General features: G+C 32.2%; 1 protein-coding gene across 1 annotated transcript; it reads right to left on the bottom strand.

The window, feature by feature from the left end:
• Positions 1-453: 453 nt before the first annotated feature.
• LOC111045505 (transmembrane protein 62) lies at positions 454-27,246 on the bottom strand. Its single transcript, XM_039427915.1, is given in 18 exon segments — positions 454-3,359; positions 4,177-4,274; positions 6,037-6,170; positions 6,772-6,868; positions 7,641-7,696; positions 8,790-8,908; positions 9,724-9,852; positions 10,209-10,290; positions 12,776-12,898; positions 13,548-13,695; positions 14,444-14,599; positions 17,021-17,163; positions 19,209-19,401; positions 19,936-20,053; positions 21,192-21,329; positions 23,699-23,782; positions 23,785-23,809; positions 26,612-27,246. Coding segments are annotated over 18 exon segments (2,049 nt in total). The 5' UTR covers positions 26,810-27,246; the 3' UTR covers positions 454-3,351.
• Between the last annotated feature and the right edge of the window lie 189 nt (positions 27,247-27,435).

The following is a 27,435-nucleotide window of genomic DNA, read 5'->3' as shown; positions in this document are numbered from 1 at the left end:
GTTTTACTTCACAACCAAATTTTGCAAATTTGTTTGCAATCCAAATTTTTGTGACTCATTATTTATGACGTATAGGGTATGAGATGTTCAATTAATCTCAACTAGCATATTATTGCAGGAAATTCAATTGCATAGTTGAGATAACGTAATCCAATCTCAGATGATAATTACCAAGAAGTTATCATTGTCATAAAATCATACTAATAATTTATATTTTTGATTGATACAACGTAAAATAAAATCGATTCCAGCTTATATTGAATCTATACCAATATAATACAATCAATGTTGTAAACTAAATTACTGGATTTTAATAACAATAATACAGTAAATATTACTGTCTGTACTGTTGTGATCAGGATATGGAGTGAAGAAGAATTCATCACCATAGGATAATCAATTTGAATCCTTGAATGTGAGGATACTTCTAAAATAAAACAAATTACAACGAAGTTCGTGTAATAGCATATATTTATTGGATAAATTGTCTAAAAATATATCACAAATATGAGATTTAAAATAATTTTACAACTCTACTCTTTTGCCTACGACTAGATGAAGGAATACAAGTTACATTCATTGAGGGTTGTCTAAGCTAAGGTAAAAGACAAGACTCTTTACTAAAAACCTTTCAATTATCTTGTTTTGTGCATTATTACAACACTAAATGCAAATGGATAATATCGTGTTCTGTCAAGTTTTTGTGAATTGAACGACTGAATTAGCACGATCAAACAAGAATTAACTATTGGAAATTATTAATAAATGATTGGATTTCAGTTGGGCACAAGAGAAATGAATTTTTAAAGAAGCAATCATAAACTAAATTTATTTTAATTAGTAATTATTAATTTAATAATTAATGTAAAATTTAATATTTCTTTACCACAATACTGTACCATCAAATGGCACCATTTAAAACAAAACATCACAGGCTTACACAACCAAAACTGACTGATCAAATGATCTACCAAGAATAAAACACACGACGGTGATACGAATTCGAGAAACAACTGTGAGAAATCAATGAAAAACGTGAATATGTCAGACCAAATAATGTGCGAATTTGAGAGCAATATTTGCACAATTAAAGGAATTATTGAAAAATAACATAGGATAACAGTTTACTTTACATCCATTAAACCCATTCTGTAATGATACTTTAAAAAGTTATTGTAATAATTAATGGTGATTTCATTATGAGATAACCGAAAAAATGATCAATATTAAAGAGAAGTAAAAGTAGGAAAATATTTTGCACGATGTCTTGAACCAATATTAGGTTATTCACAATACAACTACTTTCAGTTAATCTCAAAGTTAAATAAAGTATAGAGTTATTCTGAATGATGGACCCATATTTAAGAATTCATTTTAATTAAGTACTTATCCAAAACGAACAATCTGTATACTAATGGAAAGAGAAAATTCCGAATTGTTTTACGATAATTACCTTGTGTCCCTATAACACTAGTGAACCAGGACGCGCAACCTCCCGGGAGGTCGTTCACTCCTCAACTGTGCACAAGGGGAGCCATACAGGTAGCCACATTTTGGCTGCCAAACCTGGTGACCACACCGGCATCAGTAAAGTGGCTGTTCTAGTCTAAAACAATGCCCGGTGATTGCCCACCCGGCTATCTGCATAGTCTAATCTTGGCTGTATAGTCTAATACAAACCAAAAATTTTGGAAAAACTTGGACTTTTCTCTTTCTATGACATAAAGATTGTTCATTCAAATTCAAATTATTTATTAGCAATTACATTCTTTAAATCACATTTACAGTATGTAGAGAATTTCTGCTTTGTCAATATAGATATTAGAATCAACATAATCAATTACAGTTAATAAATTAATCACAAATAAAAGAAAAATTCTAGAACTAGAACTAAAACACACACTGGAGGCCTTGAATAAGTTAATTAACAGCTTAGATAGGGCTATTTGTTGAATCCAATAACATTGAATTAAGTACCTTGTATTAATGGGTTGGATCTCAGGAAGAGAAGCTGTCAATGGTCATCTAAAAACTCTCGGACTGAATAAAATGCTTTATGTGTCAAATAGGTCAAAACTTTTTCCTTGAATTTAGATTTTGAATTTTATTATTCTTGTTTCGTTTGGGAGATGGTTGAAAAACTTAATTGCTCTGTATAGTGCTACCTTTTCAAATTTAGATGTTCTGTGCATTGGGTAAAATAATAAATTTTGAGTTCTAGTTTCTCTTACAGTTCCATTCCTTTTGTGCAAGCTATTGAGGTTTTTGAAAGCCAAACATGAGATTTGCATAAATATAAATTGAGGGAACAGTGAGAAATTTTTTGTTTTTGAAAATGTCCATGTGTGTCTCCACCTCAAATTGAAAACTCGTCTGATTATATTATTTTGAGCTCATTCTGGATAACTACTTTAGTAAATATATGAATTTTCAAACTGGGTCCATCATTCATAAAAACTATGGGTTAAGACGTAGAATTTGAGTCTTGGAGACAATTTTGGGGTATTATCTTTTGATGTGAATCTTCTAATGATCATTGGATGAAAAGGATCTATCCAAGTTGAGAATTATACGAACATGCTCCCATGTATCTCATGGAGTTAAAATTAAAGTATCAAACAATCAAGCTGAGCTATGAAATCATCATTATTATTGATATATAATAAGTACTTTTGAAATAAATAGACATAAAAAGAAATTCTTCTGCATTGAAAACCAGGAGAAAAACCTCAGATACATTGTCTGTCATCAGAGTTTAAAAACATTGAATAATCATCACAAAGTGAGACATTAAGTTAATAAAAATAGCTTGTCATTATAATAGTTGAACATTATCCTTCACAGTTCCGAAGTAACAATAATTACTGAATTACTAAATATCAACAAATTTAAATGCATCATCTCTTTTTCAGTTGAATAATTAATAGAGAATAGAACATAAGAAACTATAAATTCATAAAGCATTGAAATATCTACCCCATGATATTCTACAAAACACAGTACTGTAAAATAATTATCAATAATCATTCGCAAAAATACGAATTCAAACTCAAAAACAAGGGGAATGGTTCGTATTTAAAAAAATAATAAATTTTACTTTGTAAATATTTCATGAGTCAACAATAAAAAAATAGATTTCAATGACTACACACATAAAAGTATCAATATGATTTTAAAATATTCTCAACCTTTACTGATTATTATCAACAACTTTGTTTCTAATTATAATCCTCGAACGATTGTAGAATTGGAAGTTGTAGACAAACATCAATCATCAATTGGTAGAAATAGATTTTAATTTGATTCTTTCTTACAGATTGCTGAAGAGCTCCATTAAACTCCCTGATTGAATTATTGAGCTGAAAAGTAATAAAAATCTGAATAGACTACATTATTGATAGATACCACCGTGAAGTTGTATTTGCAAATTATCCATCATTTTCTGCCTACCATGATCACTTTTTCAAACATTATTTGTTCATTTGAGTTGTACTTAATTCCTTCACCCAACAATTTTATTCGTGAGATAGTTAGAGCCATCAGAAATTGAAATGTATATGGTTTTCTCACTTCGATAATTTCAATAACAATATTCCAGATATCAATCCGTAAAAATCCGTGAACAAAATTTACAAGTTGGAAAATTAGTTTGCAAGAAAATAGAAAATTGGTAGGTTATTAATGAGGTGAAGGCTATTCACATAGTGAAATATTGAGCTGGCGTATCACAACTTTCTCAAGACTGAGATGTCTTGTAACTTAGAGGAAGTTATTCTATTTTAAGGAAAAGATTTGGAGATTATTCTATTTTGACAATAATATGATGTTTTGAAAAAAATCGGGAATAAAACTGTATGGGTTCTCGTTTATGCGCCTCCACAGTTGTCTGCGGCTGTAACTAGTCGAAAAAGGAACTATTCAAAACGATAAATGTGAGCTTCTCACTACGGTGATATCATTCTATTTAATATTATAATGATATTAATAGTGAATGGTTTCTGTTATTTTTGTAAATTTCTTTCCCTAGTTTCAAATGATTGATATTTTGAATAGTTAGTTATAGCCGCAGACGACTGCTGAGCCGCATCAACGAAAATCTACCTTTACACTTCAAATTACTTCAACATTGATAAATAATATAAATAATGAAGGTATCGACAGAGCATTGATACTTACTTTTGAGAGCTTCTGAAGTTGAATTTTCTCCACCTCCTTCACAGGCCGTTATGGTAACAGTGAATGGTTTACTGGAATAAAGGGTTTTGGCAGCATCCCTGAAACCCGATAATAAGCAATTATACAAAATGCAATGGACATTATTCAAAGGCATCAAGACACATTGGGAAATTGTGAAAGGTGTACACAGTATCAACTAATCTGACTGCTCGATTTCAATTGCATCATACGCATGCCTAGCCTTTTGAGTCAACACAGAGGATGATACAGTGACGGTGAAAGAAAAAAAATTAAATGGGTAAAAAACTGTCATCATCGTCTTTTATTAAAAATTGTTGGTGTCCAGGTTACACTCTGATTATAACTATGATTAGTATTAATATCATAGTTGCAAACTTAGTAATATTGAATGCGAGTTCTTCCCAGCCTATAAAGGCATCAAGTTGGATGGATAACGACATGATGCGTATTGCGACACTGTAATCAGAAAACTAGGCTTTCATCTTCAATAGAGCACTATTAAATAATAATTACAAATTAGAAAAACATGTATTAATGCTATCATTCTGGAATCAACTAATATTGAAAAATCTGGTGTGGCGCACTCACACAACTTTCCTTGCCGTTATGAGAATTGATCACCTGACGCTAGTGTTCACGCGCATCTCAAGTCTACTTAATATAAACAAAGATCTGAGCCAGCTGGTGACAGGACAATAACGCTGGAGACATACGAGGTCTGCTATCTCTCCATAGTGAATCAATTAATAGAATCAACAGTTGCCAACAGTTTGCAATTGGATAATTACATTTTCTCAAATTTCGAGCTTATTTTCAATTTTAGGTGAAAATGTTACTGAACATTACTTGTAGAGATTTTCATGCTCAATGTTTTCAATGTAGATTTTTTTGTTTCAATTGTATCTGAAGCCTGATAGTTAGGAATCTAAAATCAAACTTTGCATAGATGGGGCGGAGCTTCTGAAATTTTTACAGATATGGGACTTGTAGCAGTTGATAGAGCTTATCAATGACTATTTCAAGTATGAATTTAATCAAAATCGTTAGAGGAGTTTTTGAGAAAATCGCGAAAAACCTTGTTTTTCACAATACTTTCACAATTTTAGCCGACATCTTGAATTGCATCTGATCGAAATTGTTCATGTCGGATCCTTATATTGTAAGGACCTTAAGTTCCAAATTTCAAGTCATTCCGTTAATTGGGAGATGAGATATCGTGTACACAGACGCACATACACACACACACAGACCAATACCCAAAAACCACTTTTTTGGACTCAGGGGACCTTGAAACGTATAGAAATTTAGAAATTGGGGTACCTTAATTTTTTTCGGTAAGCAATACTTTCCTTACCTATGGTAATAGGGCAAGGAAAGTAAAAATGTGATGCATGTAAAAGGGCTTCTGCTTATTAGATACTATAATCTCTTGAAATTGATAAATAAATTAACTTTATTTCAGGATGCATTACATTTAAACAACAATATATTGAAAAAACAAAAAAAAAAAAAACAATATTACCTCAGAGAGAAAATGGTAGGCCTACTCCCAAGGAAAACGTATGTGGAAGTTACCATTATAGGCAAAATAAAGGTAAAACTAAATAGGAGTTAGTATAACTCAGAAAGTGAACAAAATGAAATTTTAATGTTTACAATAATAAAAACGATAATCGGCCTAGTTATGATTATAACCATTGAAAATATATTTATTTTAAATATTCATAACTTAATTGTATAAACTTTTTAGGATATTAAAAAATCTGACAAACGAAAGTGATAGGTATCATAGGTACAGTATTACTAGACAGAAAATCCATTAATAAATTGATAGCTCACCTCAATTCCTCTTCAGGAACTGTTCTTGCCTTGTAATATAACCAAAGACAATAGATTATCGACCAAGAACGAAGAGGTCCAAAGAGTAGAGAAGCATTTCCATATTCTAACCAGAAGCAATACGTGAAAAACACCTGAAAAGATAAAAAGAAACAAACAGGTTACCATCATTAGCGTTCGGAAGAAATACAAAACTAGAATTTGTATCTACATGAGCACTACACTTGTGCGAGCATGATAATGATGAGAGATAAATGAACCATCAATTTCAGGTATGATCCGAACAAACGGCAACTACTTTTAAAAAAGTATACATCTTATGGATTATGTGTCGCATAAGAATATAATTGATAATGTTTGAATTTCGGTTCGATATTTGACTACATAACAGAAACATAATATTATTAGTATAGAAACAGTTTCTCATTTAAAGTGAGACATTCTATTTGAAATACTACGATAAGGAAATAAAGACCGGAGTTGAGCACAAATCTACCACTGAATGTATCAATTAAGGTATCATCTACTACCATTGTAGTATCAACTTCCGAATCTATAAGTCAAAATGAAAGTTAATTTTTCATTTCTGATTCATCAGATATTAAATAAAATCTTATTTTAATCTCTAATTCATGTTCATATAAATTTGTATGTTGAATGTGAGGAAATTGATCTATGTAAGACGGAGAGCATAAAATATTACAGTATATTAATTATGATAGAATGTAAACTTACCTGTATCATCACAATTGTTACAAAAGGAAACATTTTCCACAGCCGACCAACCATTGCAATTATTCCTTTCCTTGAGTTAGTTTGTTTGTAATTTAACCTGCAAAACAGAAAATCTTATAAGTTCCAAAATATTTTTCAAAGAAATATTCAATGATTGTAGAGCAATAGCTAATAACAAGGGAAACCAGCCTCAAGTCCGACTTCTGACTTAAGGTAATACCGGGCAACTGTCGCTTGCCTTGTCGGTCGCACGAAAGCCTGTTCAATTTTAAACATGATTAAATGCCACAAGAACCAATCAGAGAAGCTTGTTCGAAAAGCAGTCTTCTCTTATTGGTTCTCACTGCATTTAATTACGATTAACACTCAACAGGCATTTGTGCAACAGGGGCTAATCCTTCTAGAGTATTTGTCAATGATGAAATAATCCATTCACCTGTCTTGCTTGAATGATATCTTGTCATCTATAATATAATAAAGGTAATAATTGCCTTATAAACGTTCGGGATAGGAAATTCACGAATGACAATCGTGGATGATGACGCATCATCACGTCTGAACTACTAAACTGATTAACTAGACATTTTGCATATAGATTCATAATTTACCGAGGATGGCTATAAGCCTATTTTAAATTCTACAAAATTTCATCACGTCAAGTTTTCAGTTTGCCCAAGTTTTAAATTAGACCCTTGCGGAGCACGGGTTACCTGCTAGTAATGAATATAACTTGAATTATTCGCACATTGAGCTTCATTAACATTAGCTGAGATGGGGTGAAATACATTACATTGATCATTTCCTTATGATTTAGTTACAGTAGTGGATTGATATGTGAAAGTGACGAAAAATAAGAAAGCTTACTGTACCTCCCATCAAGTATGAAGGATATGTCTGTCATCATCGGGAATTGGAAGAGTAATAGCTGCAATAAAAAAGTTGAGATATTAATTTAGTCTTTAAAAAAAATGCTAAAACAAAGTAAAAGTCTATTGATTAAAAACCGTATCGATCAATCTTCTTCTTATTCACACTGTTGGTTATAAAATATTGTTGAATTTTCCTTGCGGAGATGAATGAATGTATATATGGCAATTTCACAAATTACATTATAATTATTTGACAAAGCCAAAACTTGAGTTATGCTCATTAGATTTTTTTTCAATTTTCATGCATTTTTATAATAAGGATCCCTCCTCTCACCAACATCAAGCCAATAATTCAAAGTCATAGTATCTTACGTCACATGGACGGGATGAGGCCTTTTGCAGACGAGTATGATGTTTCTAGTCGAGGCGTTAGCCGAGACTAGAATTTCATTCGAGCACTGCAAAAGACATTCACGTCCAAGTAACATACACTATTTTTTGTCTAGTAATCTAAAGAGTAATAATGAGAAATAGAAAACATTACCTGCTTGTGTTTCATTACAGAAAAGTATGCTGTAATGAGAATCATATGTTTATTTGTTCTGCAAACAGCTGTTTACCGGCTTGATTTCATGTATGGAAAACAGCTGAGATTGAATGACTATGACAAAAGAAAGTTTTGTCAACTTCAACAAAATTCCTAATTCCGAATTTGTAAACTAGGTTATAGAATGCATGTAGTAACTTCAGCACAAGCAGGTAATGTTTTCTATTTCTCAATTATTATTCTTTAGATTATTATGACAAAAAATAGTGTACGTTACTTGGACGTGAATTTCTTTTGCAGTGCTTGAATGAAATTCTCTTCTCAGCTAACGCCTCGACTAGAAACATCATTCTCGCCTGCAAAAGGCCCCTTCCCATCCTTGTTACGTAAGATACTATTACTGCTTCCAAGCACCTGTTATATGAAGTGGATTTACATTATTTTTTACATTCATTCTTCCTATAGCAATCAAATTTTTCAGTATTTGAGAATATCAATTTAAATTTGAATAGGTCCATGTAAAATTAGAGACTTGAATGTTACCATTGAAATTAAATATTATATAAATACAGTAGTAGATGGAATTTTCAACTTGAACTTACTTGTACAAAACCATAGACATATGTGAATGAGCCTGGAAGATATGATTGATTCACAAACGTTCCCCAAATGAAAATAACTCCAATATAATTTTCAATTATTTCCCCAATAGCCCAAGGTCCTGTAAAAGTATAGAATGTTTTATTGTATTTGAAACTTTACAATAATGACAATCTATGGTGACAGAAGTAAAACAAAGTAGAACATACTTTCATTTTTATCAGATGAATGTAACTTAATATTCATTTCAGTGATTGATTATACTGTACATTTTCACGTGAAATGTCAACTTACAGAACTTATTGAGCAATATTTATACTAACTTATGAATACATGATAAGTCTCTTTTCAAGATGTTTTTTCTGAACATCCAAAACATGCATTAGACATATTATTCATTTAGAATTTAGAAACAACTAAAGCTAGACGAGTAATTAAATAAAATATAATAGAAATTTGTGTGGGGGAGAAGGTGTATTGAATAAACCTCACTATGTAACTATTTTACTTGATCACAGTTGAATTCTCAGTTTTCACTAGTTTGTAAATCTGATAGCATTTTATCCATCAATGTAAAATAATTGAACGAGATAATCGTAGACAGATCAGATTTTTCATACTCAAGTTTTGTTCTTTTTTACCTCAACTATTTAAAAATTCAAATTAATGCTAACTTTATTGCGTAATACTTGTAAAGACAAAGAAAGCAGCCGGAAATAGGAAGGAAAAGATTACAAGCAATTTTGAAGCGAAGTGGAGCAAAAAATAGAGAATTCAAATTGAAATCTTCCATCAAGAGAAAAGGTTTAGCAGGTGATAAATTAATAGTATATTGGAAGTAATGCATGTATTTTAAATATGACTAAGAGCAATTGAGAGAATTGTGGATTCATTACAAAAGCTAATGGCTAATAATAATTGAATTTTGAAGCTTACCAACGGCGATGTACAGCGGATATAAGATGAATGCATAGTAAAAGGTATCTACATTGGATAGCATCCACCATCTTCTCAGTAGACGCTGCAGGAATCTAACACGAAATCTTGGGCATGCCAAGTAATTTCCTATTAATATGAGACAAAGCATTGAACAATATTATTAAAAATAAATCTTAATGGTAGAAAATAGTTGTGAAGTTTGAAAATATATCTACAAATAATAAACATATATGATAGTAACGCAATTCCAATTAGAAAAGCATACTTCCATGGTGAAGGCATCAAAGTCTAATAAACGACACAATTTGTGTTAATAACAGAATTTGATTTACAGCGAAACCAATAATTTGTCATTTTCAAGATACTGATAATAAACAAGATAAGAATTGAAGTATACTATTATTAATGAAAGTAAAAAATGCATAAAAAGTGAAATATTCAACTTTGAAAATGAAATGTAATTTACCAAACAGATTACTCACCAACAATGGCTTTCTTTGTACAACGCAATATACACAGAGGTAGAACACAGCCAGCGACCGACAAACCAAATAATAGATGGAACTAGAACAGAAAAACAAATTAAACACATTAAATTTTCTGTGAATACATAAAAAATAAATCATGAAACGAATAAATAGTTCATTGAGGTTCAAGAAAACATTTTAATTTCTGCAAACGTACATTTTTTAATTACAATTCTCAGACAATTTCACATATCTTGGATTAGGTGATCGTAATAGGTGTATCAATTGTCACATTCTTCACCTAGAACTAGTGTGTGTTCAGCTTAATAATGTAATAACAAAATAGGATTCAATTCAGTTGGAATAAGATATAAACAGTAATAATGTTGCGTTAATCATCAGATCAGATTCTTTGTTTTTACTACAGAAAATTAAATTAACTTCTTACATCCAAGATGAGAACTATTAGAACCATCATAGAATAACGGTATCGTGAAGCATCTGACTGAACTACAGTCACAATGTGAGAATAGTCTTTATCGGAAAAACAATTTCAGTAAATAGAGAGAACACTCAGGCAATAAACTTTTATTGCGCTCATAACTGTCGATGTACAGTAATTGTTGATAGAATGCAATAGAGGTCTTGAAGCTGGATTTTAATGATAGTATAAGAATGAAAGGCGAATAAATATTCACCTTTAACACGATTTAACAATCCCTCATAACTTTAGATAATAGAAAACAAAATTATGAAAAATTTAATATAAAAATATTTTTATCATCATTATCATTATCATCATCATCATCATCAACCATCATGGACTAGGCTTGTAAAGCCTGTTCCGGTGTCCACCGCTTCCTCTGTCATCCGACGTCTCTTTACCCATCCAACTGCAACTTCCAAGCTTGTAGTGGAAGACGAGTTGGTGACATACGGCGCAGGTGATTTGTCCACTTCAATCTGAATTTTTTTATGATTTCTGTTAGTGGTTGCACATTGCACTCACTTCGGATTGTTTCACTTCCTATGTGGTCTCGTCGCGAGTATCCTTGAATGCTGCGCAGAAACCTCATCTCTGATGCCTGAATTCGTGAGTCATCATTCTTGGTCTTTGTCCATACCTCACTACCGTATGTCATTAAAGGGATGGCCATTGTCCTATAGAACTTAATCTCTGTCTCTTTTCTGGCCTTACCCTTCAATTTTCGGTGAATAACTCCACAAATTGAGCTAAAGTTTGCTATTTTCTGAGGTATATCACATTCTCTGTCATAGGATACATCACAGCCGAGATATTTGAGGTTTCTCACCTGTTCCATTATTATATTATTCAAAACTATTTTGGGACGCGAGGGGCTATATTTTTTATAGTTTATCATAATCAGTGTCATTCAAAGAGAAATAAACTTGGATTATATCAGTTATATATAGAATGGATTATAACAATTTAATAAATTTTATGAAATTCTCAGAAATTGAACAATTTAGGGCCGGTTTCCGAGCTTGGAATTTAGGTAAGTTCTAGACTTTAAACAGCTGGAGTCAGAAAATTGGCTTTCCGAAACGGGGCGTGGTCGCAGTCCACGTTTAAATCAAAATTCGAAAAACTTGAAAATTGAACACAAAATAAATTAAAGAGAAAAGAGTATAAAGTTTCAGCTATTTTGAATTATTTTGGAATGTTTCATTTCGTCAAGGAAAAACGTTTCAAATTATAGAAATGAGAAAATAAAGATTGTCATAAAAGCTGCTACTACGCCCCGTTTCGGAAAGCCAATTTTCTGACTCCATCTGTTTAAAGTCTAGAACTTAGCTAAATCCCGAGCTCGGAAACCAGCCTCTAGTGTTTAAGGTATTACTGAAGTATCCTCCAATTACTAATTTTCAATAAATCAAAAGTCTTGACTCATTTGGTGATAATTTTTATTCAAATCAATCATGAATGGTCGATTTAAGGTTTAGCACCTCAGTGGAACCTAGTGACCACTAGATAGCATTAATTTTTAATCAGGAAAAGTAATTTCTCAGAAATCATGGTTGAATAACTTGGAGGTGGTAAAGGTCAACATGAATAGTATTTACAGGATGATAGAAAACCACCACATTTTTCGAGCAATGTGGTCACATAATGTTAAAACATGTTAAGTCAATATGTTGATGTTAATGTCAATCATGTTAATGTTAAGTCACATAATGATAAAACATGAATGTTGTTGGTGTGTACATTATTAGCCTCCGAAATGACTCCAGTAATTCGGTATAGTGGTATTAATTTCCATAATTCCTTTTCCATGAAAAATTCTCAAGTGACAATATGACAAGATTCATTCTTTTAAGCAATACTATTATCAGTTTATAATATTTTACTTCTATAATGTATTTGACATGTTAATACTTCCAAGTATATAAACCCAATATGACGTCCATAATATACTACATACTGTATTATGGTTGCATAATAAGCTTAGGTGTTCAAGTCAGATTAATATCTAAGTTTAAATATCTCAGTTTTTCTACTAGTTTTGAAAATTAATCACCGATATAAAAGCTATGTATATATTGGGAACTATTTTACTTACTAGTGTATTTACATGACCCATGAGTACAAATCTAGGCATGAATCCAAAACTTAGTGTAGTACCGTCCAGTGAAAATGGCTGGGAAATAACTTTACTTCTACCGTCTAAATCTGCAGCATACACCTGCAATAACCACATAGATGAAAACAGTAAAAAAACTGATCACAGCATAGTCATATTTGGTTTATAAATAAATACTACTATTCTTAATCATTATTGTAATCTTTATTGCTAGAGATAAATACGCTAACTGAGAAATAAATCTGAAGAATAAGACAAAAACGAAAGACAAAATTAATTGAGGCATTACTTTTAATATGATTTCTGTCATCAGATGAGAAGCCTAATATTCCATTGAGAAATTCAGATTGGTGCAAGTTTTCAACAATTTTTGTTGAGAATATTATCAGGTAATACCGTGTTAAATAATTATTATATATAGGCATCTGCATTCTTAGGCCAAGGTCAATAATAATTTTACACTTCATATGTTAAATACTAATAGATTCAAGAAAGTGCATGGAGCCACTGTCAAGCCTCTTCTCCAGCTGCATGAACTTCAGTCAGCCCTCCATGATATGAGTATTATGGACACTCACATATCAGGTGTAATAATTATTGAATCAATCATATTGATTGTTCAGTATATTCAACAATACTAGCAGTAAAGTTCATTCCTTGTAAGGAAGTTATGTTCAGAAAAGTGAGTAGAATAGTAAAGATGATTTGAAAAGTTGAAATATTTTGCAGAGATCATTTCTACTTTATTTACCTCTAGCTGATGCAGGCCATGACTATATATGTGAGGTTGCCAGGGAAAGGTGAAAAGAGGAGCATCAAGGTGGTTGCACTCTCCCCATTTCCCCTTGTCGATACGTACTTTCACTTTAATCACGGTCGACAGAGAGAAAACTAGTATTCTGGAAACAAAACAAAACTAATCAATCAATGAATAATATAAGAGGAAAATATTGAGCTAATAATGTTTCTACCCATAAATTAAATAATAATTAGAAAGCAAATTTGTTTAAATTTTTAAATCAAAGCAATAAAAAATCGAACTGAATAATAATATTATGATTGGTTATTGGAAAAGCTTGATAAAATTCAATTATTAATGTAAGAGGCAGATGAGAGAGATATGTTCATAGATGTGAATAGTTTATCTGAACTGGTTAAACTAAATTTAATATTAAATTCAAGAACTGAAAAATTGATTTTATATCTATGAAGTGATGAGCATTCTTGGCGACATTCTTCAAAGGCGAAATTAGAATTTTTGTTTTAAAAAAGCTCTACTTCTCTCAAAATAATGTATACTCGAACCCATCAATTTATGAGTATGATTTGCCCAATGCTCTCCGTAGCAACAACTTGCTATCTATATTAAGGGTCATTTTTCTGATGTAGGCATGTATGTAGCATTTCAATATACATTTAAATCATCATTTTACTCAACAACCGTGCTTATTTCTCGCAAAATCGATTATTTCATCCTAAATTTCTGTACTGTATTTTGTTGTAAATACATGGTAATATATAGCATTTATATGGAAAATTTCTTGGAATGAAAATAATAAGCTTGCAGTAAGTGTAGATTTATTTAAGAGAAAATGTATTTATAATGCATTACAAAAACAAATTCTCCGTCCAGGTAGAAGCACTTGCCTGATATGTGTAGACTGTTCAATTCGATGAAGTGGTTCTTTGCCAGGAGCTGCGAAGAGCGCATGCTTTGGATTCGTGACCAAGATGGCGGGCCAATCTCTGTGCTTGATATCGATGAACGAGAAAATGTCATGATCAATTGCTGCCAACCTGAACCTAGAGCGATGCAAACGACAAAATAGAATTATTGATATTGTCATATTAATTGAAAACAGTTCTGCAATAAAATGCACAATGTATCCAGTAATAAATTTATGGAAAGACATAGATAGGATAACAAATAGAAATTATTATTATGTTGTACTTAAGAAAAAGGCACATATCAGAGAGCTGGTGAGAAATGAGGGAGTTGGTGAAATTATAAAAAAAGATAAAAAATAGCAAATTATACCTAAATTGAATTCTTATACAAATAGAGTAGAGTCCAGATACAATGAACGCGATTAAATTTCAGAAGGAATCCAAATAGAGTCAAATAGAGTAGAGTCCAGATACAATGAACGGGATTAAACTTCAGAAGGATATTAGCCCAAATTTTTAAAATTCAAAAACTATCGACTATCTTCATAAAAATAAAATAGAACTGACATCGAAATCGCTTATCGACCTGTTGGCCAAGTTGTCAAAGTATATACAGTAGTGAGATTCACGTTATAAAGTCAGCACCTCATTAATATTGGTTTGTCTTCTTATCTGATGTTACACAAAGCAAATAGCTCTACCATTTCCTAGCTCCACCACGTTGACAAATCGTGTGTAGGCTAAGAATAAAAATGTGATGAACTATAAAAATATTCACTTTAGAATATCCCATCTCAATTATGGAAATGTTTGATTACATGATCCCACTCTAAAGTTAACGTATTACTACTACACCTGCTCTAGTACCTGGGTTTCCAATAGTTGAGGTTAATTTCCGAAAAAAATTCAATTTATTTATATTTGTAGTAAATTGTATACATTGTATTTTTGAATATTATGTACATTTTATTTATTAGATTACTTGTTTGTATATTAATGGAAATAGACTTTATTATTATTATTAATGAAAAGAAGATATTTTTTCTTGGTGAATGCACTATATTAATATTTGAGACATAATTGATCTATATTAGCAAGAATCAACAATGGGTATTGTATCAGATATATACGAATGACTTACTATTTATCATAGAAATGATTTAAAGAATTACTAATTCATTGATGATTCACAGCTGGCCGTGAAAATAAGGCCGTGGAAAAAGAGAATCGAAAACTCTGCCGACCTATCATTTCCATTGACTTGATAACTTTAATCTCACTATAGGGAAGTATCATAGAGACAATAAAGCATAAGTAGATATCCCATGGTATAGGTCTTTCATGTTCCAAATTTCAAGCCGATTTTAAAAATATTTTTATAATACAAAAGCTTATTATTAGAGCTGCGCTTAGAAGACCCAGACTCTATCCCAGCAGACTAATATTTGAAGAGATAGATCTACCAGCGTTACGTCAAACTTATGTGACAAATTTAATTCTTTTTATTAATAAAAATACACATCAATTCACCCATCGCACAATCCCTTATAATATACGTTCAACTACAGTGAATGCTTTCAATATTTTTTTACTTCATTAACATCTAGTAAACACCAATTTGAATATCAGAGTAATAAACTAATAAATAAAATTCCAGAAGACTTTATTAAGGATAACATAACAAGAACAAAATTGAGATTAATATAATCTTGGGTAAAACAAAACTATTATTTTAAAATTGAGAACTGAGTTGGCTGAATCACTTTGCCAATTTTGGCAATATCAATTATTTATTATTGTGTAAAAATTATTAAAACTCGAAAATTATTATATTATTTGTCTGTGCATTTATATTTTGTTTATCAAGTACTTGGATTATTGATAAAATTCAACATCCATAGATTATCATTTATCAACAGAGTTGTTTCATTTGTACTGATGTTATTAGATAAAAAATGTATTTCTTATTTTTAGAACTCGTGGCAGGAGCTCAAGGCTTCTTTTTCCAGTCACACCAAAAAATATTGAATTTCAATGACTATTTTTAATTATGAAAATATTTATTGTTTTTGGCAATCATTATTCATTCATTATTCATTTTTTGTTAACTCAAGCCGATTACTGTCTATTATTACTGTTTTGACCGGGTGAGTGTAAGAACGGCTCAGTATGAGAGACTACCAGCGTCACATAGCTTCTAATACTAGAACTCGAATAGTAGAACTCTTATACTATAGTGAGGTCCACGTTATAATGGCAGTGGATAAAGGTAGAAGAATAGCGATGCCGATTCTCTGCATTAATTAATTATATTTCTACACTGTAAAAAACGTAATCGGCATAGTTCTGGACCTAGAAAAGGATAGTACCACCGGCTTTGTCGAATAATAGACAAGGATAGCAAAACTAAAGTTGATCAAATACTGTCATTATAACGTGGACCTCACTATAGAACTATCGGCTCGAGAAATTTGTAACATAAACGCCCTACACCATGGGATATCTTCTCATGCTATCTTTTCTCTATGGTAGTATGGCGTTCTAGATGCTACTCACATTCGATTATCTTTCCAGTCAGCGAGCTCGAGTTCGAGGAATCCGGCATGCTGTAGCGTATACATGTTTGGCACTGCTCCCGCCAGAGTGTGCAGGTGGCCGCACAGGTAGGCCACTCCTGTCTCGCCTATCACGGACCTCACCTCAACACAAACACACCTGCACTTAGTTACTAACCTAAAGCACGTTTTCGCACGCACACTCAACAGCATGACTGATGTATTCATTCATTTATTTCATCATGTACAATTACTATATTCGGAGAAATGAACAGCTCTGGAGCTAAAACTGTCCCTGCTCCTTTGATGCTACTACAGACCCAATATAGGTTGTTACGTTATGTGTCAATTTTTGAATAAAGCATAGTACAAAATATAGAATGGCTATTATTTGTTGATTAGGAATTCTCTGGTGAGAGGTTCCCTCCTGGCATGAATATTTACATTTAAACCATCAATAAAAAAAACAGTGAATCATAAAGCATGCAAAGAAAGTAAATGTGAAATACTTGAGGTTTTCCAAATCAATGTGACAACAAATTATCTTTTATTATAGTTTTTTTATTCTATCATATTAGTTCAAAAAATGGTTTATTTTTGTCAATAAAGATTTAGTCGATTTTAAGCCATGCTTTTTATGCTCTTGATATTGCAAAAGATAGTTTCATTATGATTAGCGTATGGCTTGGATTGTGGAGAGTCCCGTAGGAAGTTCCACTTCGCCGACTTGACCACAATCTCCCATCACGGAAAACTCTGATAGTTACCGTATTCTTGATTTTAACATAAATTTTATTTTGAAAAAGTTTCTTTTGATTTTAGAAAGCCAAAACACAATTTAGTTTAATTTATTTGATGTAATAGCTTACGAAAAAGTTCATAGAAATTTGTGAAGAAAATTGATCAAGATTATATTTCTTTATATAATATGCTCATATTCTCACTGATTTATGTAATCATCGACATGAAGCTAGTAAACTAGCATAGCCCGACATATCATGCTAAAGCCTTGTGCATACCACTGAAAATCACATAACTGCGATGATTTGAACCATTTAACCACGGCTTAAAAATTCTTCCGATCCTGTAGCCGTCATGCGATTCGCACGCTGATGTTCACATTATTCTTACAGAAACTTCAAACAGTGAGTCCACAAAAACATGAAAGTTATAACCATTGGTCAGCAAGCACCTTTTTTGGGAGATCTTGTGATACGCTCAGCTTTTCAAGTTATTCTTCTCTTGTGAAAGTTTGTTAGCTCAGCAGTTTAATGTTTATTGTTTTTGAAGGGACGGATTCAAGAATCCAAAGGTTCAAAGAACCCTACACGTCACTCGAAGCTTATTGTGTTCCCAAGTAATATTAGTAAGTTAGTTAGGCACACCAATACCTATGTCCTTTACAAGAACCAGGGGTTTTTCCCTATACTAACATTCCATTCATCACCTGGTTGCAATCCTTGTCGCAATCCAGTGTGATATGCTTGGCAGTCTCTTCAGACTGATTAGTCCTCAAGACCTACGTTAGTTCCACTCCTGGCCATTTTGTAGGTCCTTCCGCTGAGAGAGGGGACGCCAAACTGCCTCTAGGGCGCCGGCGCCCGGTCAACCTCGACTCAGCCTCTTGACCCACATTTATGCCTGGAGTTTCACCCATCTCTGGTCTCATGGGTTTATCTTTTTGCCCCTCCGAAACTGCCCTGATGGGGCAGATCCCGTGGGTTTGAAGGCAAGGCAACTTCTGGAGTTGCCTTGAGGTCCATTTTAGTCGCCTCCTACGACAAGCATGGATGCTGTGGGTGAATTCTGGTTTTCAACACATTCTTGAGTACGATGATCGACTCAAAGCTCCCCCAACCCACAGAGGGCAACCCAGCAGTTAGCATCATACATAGGCCCGCCCGGTTGCACAGAAGCCGGCTCTTATGCAACCGGCATGTATTTATTCACGTGCTCTTCTTACTCAATGTAAGAGTCTAGTGACACTAATTTACATTTATGAGCTTCAAAATCACTTGTTGTTGCTTCGAGTACAAGGTTCGAATGATTTTCGAATGAGTCTCACCTAAAATTATATAACAGTTCATTTATTGTTTCATCATCTTCCTTCTATTACCCAGGAACAAGCCTGGGACTTATGTACGTATAATCCAGAACAAAAAAGTGAGGAAACTATTTATAAAACTCACCCCTCCATCCTTACTGGGCGAAAGAATGCAAGATGTCGGGTAATGGCCAAACCAAACAGTCATGTTGCTACCAACAGCCTGCCGGCTGATTGCTTTCACTTTTTCGAATTCAGGTGCCGTAACGACACCCATGAAATTGAAAGGCCGCCGCGGACCCGGCTCCAAGCAAGCGTCCAACGCTATGAATGAATACCTGCACACAATTAAACATTTTCAACATCAATACTTGTAGCTACCACAACAAAATAAGTATTTTCAACGTCGACAGTGATGGTGATCAAAATTGAGAATCTTCTCTGTATAAAGAGTGGAAATTGCTTTTATTCAAAGTACGCTACATAGAGGAACATAAGTAGCGGCCACTTATTACGGGAATACGGAATTGGATCTTAAATGTACATGACATTGCCATTTTCGCATTCCTGCACTAGTTGGTTCCGCCTAATTAATTATTATTTAATATACCGTAGTGCTGCAATATAAATTCTGAAGTAAATAAAGTTCATTTTCATTATTTCCAAGTTTATAATCTTCAATGGATATAATTCTTTGGAATTGAGAGCCTACTGAATCTGAAGTCTAAGTATGTAGGTAGCCTACAGAATACTTTATTCAAAATAGGGAAATTGCCGCTTATCGGTATCTCTAATTATAGACATTAATAATATACTACTAATATTGGTATTTTAATTCGTATTTGGTACTGATAGTAGTAAAATATACTTGCTTATCATTGTCCTTGGTTGTTATTTGATGAATGTATGAGTGAGGATTCGTTGGACCTTGCACTGAGTAGTTTCGAAAGAAGTTCTCTTTTGCTTTGGGACCTCGCACGTTGAAATTGTCTGAAAAACGTATACGGTAATAATAGATATCACCCTAGAATATTTTTTGGAGACCATAAGAGAAACTGTAGAATGTATAAACCAACAAATGTATAATACAATGAAGTCAATCATATACTAACCATTGATTAAACTGGAAAAAATTACTGTATTTTAGAAAAAATATGTCGTTTCATTCGCGAAATTCAGTTGAACATTATTCCATTCAAAATAGAAGTAAATCTCCCATCACCCTTGCAAACGACATAACTGAATATCATCAGCAAAAAAACAAATTGGACAGACAGCTCAAACTGCAACAAATTTACTGGGAATTTCCAAGTTTATACAGGGTATCCCACGAAAGGTGTAACAGCCGAAGACCATGGATTCTACATTGAGTTTGCAACAAAAAATGTCCAGTAAAATTTTCTTATATCGACCTCAAGTTTCGAGTTATATCGATTTTTCGATATTTTTGTAAAACGTTAAAAACAAGAAAACTATGAGTGAAAATATAATGCCAAGGACATGGTTGGAAAGAGGAAGAAATTTCCAATAAGATTCATATAATTTGTTCCTTTGTTTAACGTTTTTGAACTTTTTATGAGCGTTCAAAGTTGAAAAAAGTACATTCTTCGAGTTCAAAGCCAAATTTCAAACAGTTTGAACACTCATAAAAAGTTCAAAAACGTCAAACAAAGGAAAAATTATATGAATCTTATTGGAAATTTCTTCCTCTTCCCAACCATGTCCTTGGAATTCGATTTTGACTGATAGTTTTCTAGTTATTGACGTTTTTCAATAATATCGAAAAATCTAAATAACTCGAAAACTAACAAAATTTTACTGGTCATTTTTTGTAGCAAATTCAATGTAGAATCTATGGTTTTCGGCTGTTACACCTTTCGTGGGACACTCTGTATAAGGGTGTTTATCACACTAGTGATAAACAGAACGCAATAAATGATAAATCCACCTACAACTTGGGGAATCTATCAGTTGATAGTTTTGGTAAGTGCATAGAGAATTTTTTCCAATCAAAAAAATTCCTGTCCGATTAAAATGATTAAATTTAAAATATATAATATTCATGAAATGTTCTATTAATGCAAGAGTTATGGATGAGATATGAGAGTTATTGGTTTATAAATCTTACCATGATTGCCTCTCACATCCAGCCAAACTGTTTTTTCAGCAACCTTGCATTTATCAAGAATATTCTTATAATGAATCCATTCTCCTTCGAATTGACTAGAGCCAATGTTATTATCTTGCTTGGCATCAGTGAGATCACCTGAAAAAAATCAGGAGATTTATATATTCGGATATAGAAAAATTGTCTATGCATTTAGACGAAGGTAAGGTATCTAAAATCACCTTTCAATATTTTCAAAGTAATTTGGAGATGGAAATACTGGATATTTCATTTGTTGATTCGAAATTCACAGCTACTTATAAAAAGGAAGGACTTGAGATGTGTCAAACAGGTCAGGAGTGTATGATGAAAAATTCCAACTTGAAATTTCATACAATGTAAGGCAAGTTGAAAATTGATGCGGCTTTATTTGTTCAAACGTAATCAAAGAGCAGAATTCAAACAATGAATCAAGTTTGTACAGTTGGATCATCAGACTTAATGTTGACAATTTGACAAGGCTACTGAAAGATCCAGCCTTTAATCAATGAATGTGGAACTGTTATAATATAACAGCTCCACATTATTATATATTATAATACTTGTCTATGGTAATACTTATGTTTTTTGAGGTATTTACATTCAAAAACTAGGACGTTCATTAATCAATTTTCACAATAAATTTCCAATAAAAATTTGATAGCTTACTATCTAATAGATTACTTCTAATACAATAGCCCGAATTGAGTAACATCAATGGAGATCAGCAAGATTGAAGTTCGAAGACTGAAAAGTAATCTAACTTGAATTAGGAGTCAAGAATTACTTTTATTAAGAATATAGAAAATAATACTTATTTTCAATAGAGAGAGTGATTGAATACATCCATTTAATCCTAACCGAAATGAGACTTTCTGGTTATTAATGTTGTGTAATTAAACATAACGATAAATGACAGTCTCATTTACATTTGAAACTGATCATTAGGAGCTGATTCTGTTCAGAGGATTTGACACTGAGAGCAAGAATTCTGAGCAAGGTTAAAAAAATTAACATTGAAAATTTTTATATTTCATATTTGAATAGAAAGAGAGACAATTGTAAGAATGCCATTTACGTGATCCTTGATCTTTTCGTTATAATAAAGAATAAAAAAGCTTTAATTTTTCATTTCATAACTTAAAGTTCCTTTGAATATATCAAGAGAATTATTATTATTAATGTAATATTGCATTATTTTCAATAATTTTTTGATAAACAATTTATGGGAAAATCTTTATAATCATACTTATATTATATTCATAAACCCGAAATATATTTCAATTAAAATTCTAGTGTAAAAGTGTTGCACCTATTATCTCTATTTCCTTATTATAAAAACAAGAATAGCTTTCAATTCATAAAACAAGAACTTTATAATACAACCAAGTATCTCTTCAATAAAATTCGTCCTGAAATCTGGAAGGTTGAATACTGTGTTGAAAACGTGACTCAAGACCCAGTTGGAAAAGCCTTATCGTAGAAAAATCGGTTCTACTAAATGTTCGATGCTCTGGTTAACTCTGCGCTTGACTGTACTCTCATTTGCTCAACCAGTCTTAATCAATAACTCCACACGAATATCATAACAGAGAAAACATACATTAGAAGAGTCAACTATCTTTATGACTTGATAGCTTGGAAGCAGGTCTGTCCTGTACATAAAATACTGTTTTATGGTACAGCTCTTGAATGTAATTTAAAAATATTGATTAAATCTAAACCTGAATTACTTTTAACTAAGTAATCAACGATATAACGATAAAACATTCTTTGATAACAATCTATTCATAGAAAAAAATATGACATGTTCTATAGATGTCCGCAACATACTAAAGCGTACAGTTTTTTTTAAATAAATGGACAATTGAAACTCTATATAAGTTTAATATTTCAACAAGAACAAAAGCAGCTAGCATTTGAATTTTATAGTCACTCCGCAAATATTACTCTTTTTCATCTGTTTTATTGTTTGATAGCATGTCCAAACAATGCAATGCAATGCAATAGTTTACGATATTGAAAGGCAGTTTTATTTTTCAAACAACAATAAGGAGTAACAATGAGTGAAAGGTTCCAAAGTTCAATTGTGCATCGTATAACAATCGTACAATAGAACAACAAAAATAAGAGGAAAGAAAAGTCGAACGACCCGAAAATGTGTTAAATTTATATTCACTTCATTCAAAACAATTAATTTTTTATATAGCCTAAATATATGAAAGTTAATCATGAGTAAACATATATACTCTAGAGAATCCATGACTATTGAATCATAAGTAGGCTAATCAAGAAAAGATTAATTGAGCAGATAACAGTTTAAACAATAATTGAGGAAACGAAACAGCTTTCAACAACACAGTAAATGGTTTTTTTCTGAATAAACAATATAATAAAGTTAGAGGTTAAATAATTATATTTTACAATTTATTAATAAGGTTACTTTCGAGGCAAACATATGAGGAAATAAGGTTAAATATGAGACAAACCTGATGCAAGAACAACAGTTGGCCTTATCACTCCAACAGTTAGATCACAAAATTCTTGAAGCTCGGAAATTCTTGAAGAGTCGTGAAAATGCTTATATGAAGATCGGATACCTGAAAAAGTGAATAGTTTATAAGGTTTAGTAGATTTCAAACACAAATCTCATGTTCAATTTCATATATTTAATATAATTCTTTTCAGAAACTTATTACTGTAATTGGCTACGTTTTTGGATGAGAAACATTTGAAATTGAAGATGAAACATTCAAGCAATATCATAGTTATCTCTGAAATTGATAGAGACCATTCTTGTAGGAAAAAATGATGTTCAATTTAAAAAAGGAGAGAAGTATTTCAAACAAACAGTTTCAAAGAAAAACTGATACAGTTGTTAAGAGAGCCGGAATTTTACTAATTTACATTTTTAATTTCTGAAGCAAAAAATTGTATTCGATACTGCTTATCGCAAGATAATGAAAGGCGAAATTTATTACCATGAAATCTATACAGGATGGGTGAAAAGTCCGAGAACGGATTAATATCTCATACACAAAGATAATTTGACGGTGGGTGTGATTGGGGATCCTACTCAAATTGAAAAAAACTACTTTACAATGACTTTAAAAATCTGGTCCGACATCTAGGATCCGCCATTTTGAATACAACTTCATTTTTTTATATAGGAGGGTGGTCATGCGATACATGATTTCGATAGGGAATTTCAAGAAAAAATGAATGGCGGAAACCGCATATCGATATCTCAAACCGTTTCGGAAATATTCACATCATTAATCAATACTATTCTTAGCAGAATAGAATTAGCAATCGTTGCTAATATGTTTAATGATTATTTCATGTCTGAAATTGAAAAATTGACTTGTCGGGGTGGAGAGAAATTGAGTGTGATTGACAGTGAGATGCAGGGGAATGATTTTACTTTGTGGCCGGTGACTGAGGATGAGATTGCAAACATAATTGTTCAAATTGGTTCAAAGACTAGTGCGGGGGTGGATGAGATACCTTTTAATTTGTTGAGTGTCTGTATAGACACTATAGTAGAGCCATTGACATGTATTTTGAATAAATCATTTGAGCAGGGCGTCTTTCCAAGTGCAATTAAAACATCTAAAGTGGTTCCAATATATAAGACTGGTGATAAAAGTAAAGTTGAAAACTTTAGACCAGTATCAATACAGAGTGTTTACTCAAAGATCTTTGATATTGCCTTCTTAAAACGACTCATTCCATATCTGGAGAAAAGGAAATCACTAAATAACATACAATATGGATTCCAGAAAAACAAAAATACAACGGTGCCATATTTGACTTGTTAATACGAATATATGAAAATCTGGACGAAGTGGGTGAACAGATATGTAACTTTATGACATGACAAAGGCATTTGATCTTTTATGTCATGTAAACCTTTTAAATAAATTAGCAAGAAAGGGAATTAAAGAAAAACCTCTGAAATGGATAGCTACTTACCTGGAAAATAGAAAACAAATTGTCAGTATAAGACATTCAGGACATGATGGTATGACTCGAGCTTATAAATCCACTATTTCGACACCGATAAACACCGCACGGGTCGAACTTGGGGCCAGTCTTGTTTCTGCTATATGTAAATGATTCACCTGAGAATGTTACTACAGGAAATGTATAGCTTTTTGCAGACGATTTCAGCCACTTAATACAGGACCAAAATAAACACAGCCTCCAAGTTAAAGCACAATCTGGTTTAAACGAAGTGAGTAAATGGTGTCATATAAATAAATTATTGCTAAACAAAGGGAAAACCAAAATTCTTCAGTTCTACAATAGGAAAAAATATGAAAGTACTCCTCTCCTGAGATTGGAGGGATCTAGTGTGAGTGTGGTGGAGAGTACAAAATACTTGGGCATATCCATATCAGACAACCTGGACTGGCGACTACACATTGAGAACCTTTCAACAAGACTGACAGCTAATTGCTACCTATATGATGCGCCATCTTCAACCACTCCTAGATCAAGAAGTAATCATGAATGTTTACTACGGCTGTTTTCATAGTATAATAAATTACGGTGTACTATTCTGGGGAAACAGTCCACACATGGAAAGAATTTTACTTCTGCAGAAACGAATTATAAGGACTATCTTCAGGCAATCATACCTCGCCCATTGTAGACCCTTGTTTGTGGAGGCTAGCATTCTAACACTACCTGCACTGTTTGTTTTGGAGGCGTGTTTGATGACTAGAAGGAAGCCAGATATTTTTTTGAGCAATCAGCAATATCACCACTACAACACCAGACGAAGAAACGACACTCATGTGACAGTGGTACGATCCAGACTGACCCAGTATAGACTCAAATATATCTGCGCTAGGATATACAACTGCTTGCCAAGTGAATTGAAGACTTTGGAAAATTTGAGTCACTTTAAAAATGAACTAAAAAAATTCCTCACAACAAAACCATACTATAGTTTACAAGAATACTTTGAGGAAAGAATCTCACCACACCGACACCAGGAAATTGAGCTCTACATTATGTTGAAAAATCTGACGACCATGGCGCAAACGCGTTTCCAGTGGGAGAATATCAAGTATTAAGTAAGTATCAAGATACCTTTCGGCTAGCAAGGCGATTTCAAAGGGCGCTGAAGGTATTGCAAGTGGTGAACCCATTGTAAGCTCTCAGTAAGTTCTATAAGCTGGTAAATTTATAATTTAACTTTTTTTAAAGTTGTGAATAGCTATTAATAGCTTTCCCGCTTTCTTTTTATTATTGTCATCACAGACTATATACTTCCAAGACCACTGAAACTTGGAACGCCTGATTGCTCTCTGTGGGCACACATTCTTAATGTATTAAGTTATGCAAAATTTGATTTTAGATGCCAAGAATAAGAGAAAATTAAGCTATCTTACCTGAATAAACCATAAAAGATGTTCCATGGTACTACCCATATTAATTTCGTCCTTGTATATTTCATTTCCTTTGTTCTTTGAAAAAAACTTTTTCCATGCGTCAGTTTTGATTGTAATGATATTGGAAACTTTTGCAATAAATATCGATATGAATAGTATTATAAACAACGCAAAAACTCCAAATTTTGAAAACTTCATTATTTAATAACCACACACATATTTATCCACCGGCACTAAACTGTAGGGTAAAATATACCAATAGTAATACAATATTTATTAGGCCTACTACACAGAATTTAGTTAAAATAAAAAAACCACTGGCGAGGACTAAGGAGTAAAATTTATAATGTTTGATTCAGTACTCCTTTTATAAAATTTCTATTTGTAATTTCATAGCATTTAGAGGTTATAATTCTTGGTTAGTTATAAATCATTAAGTTGGGAAAAAAAATTCTCTGGAAAATCTTTGTTTGTCTATTGTAAACTACTAAAATGTTAAATAAGAATGTAATGAAACATGGCTAGCAAATTATAATGTTCTTCCTTGCACTCTTTGTGGTAAAGTCAGGTTGTCTCAAAATGTTATCATTCTGCAATCTGCAATGGAAAATCTTTCTTGTGACTTCTCAACTCAATGAACACGAACAGCTGAGTGAGTACATCTTTTTATTCTGCTACAACAACAGCTGTAATATAATAGCAACAGCTGCAATATTATATTTAGTTTTTGAAAAATATTTCAAAATTTAAATTAGAATTATATTTTTTAATATTTTTTTGTCATTCAAGAGTATATTTATCGCAATAGTTCAATTAATCGAGTT

Source organism: Nilaparvata lugens, chromosome 5, assembly GCF_014356525.2.
Source record: "Nilaparvata lugens isolate BPH chromosome 5, ASM1435652v1, whole genome shotgun sequence".
Taxonomy (NCBI): Eukaryota; Metazoa; Arthropoda; class Insecta; order Hemiptera; family Delphacidae; genus Nilaparvata; species Nilaparvata lugens.
Note: the sequence above shows the minus strand (reverse complement) of the source record. Positions and strands in the feature narration are given on the sequence as shown.